This window comes from Trypanosoma grayi (genome assembly GCF_000691245.1).
Source record: "Trypanosoma grayi strain ANR4 Tgr_1598_V1, whole genome shotgun sequence".
NCBI lineage: Eukaryota > Euglenozoa > Kinetoplastea > Trypanosomatida > Trypanosomatidae > Trypanosoma > Trypanosoma grayi.
In genome coordinates, this window is record NW_008827216.1 from 566 (window position 1) to 2,694 (window position 2,129).

Below are 2,129 nucleotides of genomic sequence, written 5' to 3' on the forward strand. Positions count from 1 at the left end.
GCCACGCGAAGGTGGCGACTCAGGCCGCCGCCGCCGCGCAGAAGGATGCCGAGAAGGAGTGGCGGCGCCTTCTCGCCGAGGAGGGGAAGCAGCCGCCGCAGCCCGAGGGTACTAATAACACGCCGGACGCGTTGCCCCCGCCAGAGAACGGCAACGACGACACCACTGCCGACGCTCCTCCCAGCGGTACCGCCGGCTCCTCCCCAGTGGAGGGCGCAGTCAATGAATCAGGGACTCCGTCAGGCACCACGGGGGACGGCTCCAGCAGCCCTGCGTGGATGGGGGCGGAGCTGCTTCTGCTTCTCCTGGTGGCAGCAGCCTACGTGACTGTGTGAGGTCGGAGCGGCAGTGTGCCGGTGTTTAGCAATGAGCAGCTGCTGATATTAAGGAAGTATTTTGGAATAATTTCTTTTTAAACCCATCGGCGCATCACTGCGGTGTTGCCGCCGACCCCTTCCCACGCATACTGTTGTAAATCAGATTCCCAATCACACGTAGACATGCGCGCTCTGAGGTGTCAGGCGTCTCTCTTTTCTCTTTTGTTTCTGTTGGTGGAATCTTTGTTAACGGCGTTTTCGCGCCGCCCTTGAGAAACATGTTTTTTTTCGGCGGCCAAAACGTTTTTTTCTCTAATATTTTAATTGTTTTCTCCTGCAACGTATTCCTACACCACGTGATTCTGCTTCTCTCGATGCGCAGCTGTGCGTGTGGCGCTGCTGCCTTCCGGTGTTGTGTTTGTGTGATGGGCTGTTTCTTCTTGTTTTGTTTTGTCAGCGTGGGCAGGCGATCTGAAGCAGCGGAGGGGGAGGTACCGGGAGTGGCGGATGTGCGCTGTGTGCTGTGGGTGATTGCTGCTGCGCCGCGCTGCGAGTCCTTTTGTGTCACGGCCGGTCCGCCGGAGTCCTTGAAGGTGTGCTGTCGGGAGGCAGTGCCTCTGCGGCCGTTGGTCGTTGCATACGCTCAGGCGGTGCAAGGATGTTGGTGGGTAGAGTGGCTGTCATTACCGCCCAGCATCTGTGTGGAAGGAGGTCCCTTTTGTTTTTTGTTATCTATTTTGTTATTTTTCTTTTGGGCTTGGTTTATTTCGGATGTCTTGTTCTTCGTATCGTTGCGCCGGTCCAGTGAGGAAACACACACGCTGGCGGAGTCGGGGGGTCGATTCCCCTCATCCGGGAGCTGGAAAGCCTACCCGCCCAATTGGTCTTAGCTCTCTCAGGGGGAAAGCACATTCGGCGTAAGATCATCAAAAATATAGAAGGGGGGACGAAGCTTAGAGGGGGGAGAGAGGACTATTCCTGGACCTGTATGGTTGGCGTCGGTTCTGGCGGGGAAGGCCGTTGAGGACAAAANGCCAACTTCTGCATGAAGCACAACTTCACCATGTCGCCCCCCATCCACCCCAAAGTGACAGCGTAGACTCTTTAATGCGGGACAGTTCCAAAGCCAACGTGGACAGTGCGAAGAGACGAGCATGCACCTTGGCTTCACTACGTCCGGCCTGAATCCGTGGCTGACTATGCGGTGCCTTGTGAGGCCGTGTTTGCTGTGGCACTGGAATCCGCACGTTGTGCATGAAAAGACAGAAAGAAGCAGTTCCTCTTGGAGCCACCATCGCTTCTCCGCTATTGGAACCCCTTGGCCCTCATGAAATCTTCTGCAGTGCGTTCGGACTGAATCAATAGAAGCGGACCATTTCAAACACACTAAGCATTTGTGTTTCCCTCCGCCACTCGGGCGGTAGATGGACGGCTTCCTCGTTCTTTGGCTGGCCGTCGGTCGGAGAGGAAGCCTCTGTTCTCGTACGCTTTGTGAGATGGGGCAATTCTACGTCATCTTTTTCCTGCTTTATGGCAGCGGCGTGCAAGGTAGGGGATTCCTCCCTCTCTCGCTTGAGCGGAAGAACCTGCTGATGGCGCGGCAATACGCACCCCAAAGACCGGCAAGGATAATACTGTGCCCCGGCAAGACGCGGCTGGTCCTGGTACTGTGTGATGCCGTAAGCCTGGCGCCGCTCCCAGTGTGAGTGGGACTTATACGCGCCGTAACTCTCGTCCTCCAGCTCCATGCCCTTCGCAGTGACACAGTCGTAGTGCTTCTGGGCCATCGTCTTCGTGTGGTTGGATGTCACC

The 2,129-nt window shown here is 56.5% G+C and overlaps 1 protein-coding gene across 1 annotated transcript; it reads right to left on the reverse strand.

Moving 5' to 3' along the window:
• Positions 1–1,675: 1,675 nt before the first annotated feature.
• DQ04_15981000 (hypothetical protein) lies at positions 1,676–2,104 on the reverse strand (the record flags this gene model as incomplete). Its single annotated transcript, XM_009317401.1, has 1 exon — positions 1,676–2,104. One exon carries the CDS (start codon positions 2,102–2,104, stop codon positions 1,676–1,678), a length of 429 nt encoding a protein of 142 aa, XP_009315676.1.
• Positions 2,105–2,129: the final 25 nt, after the last annotated feature.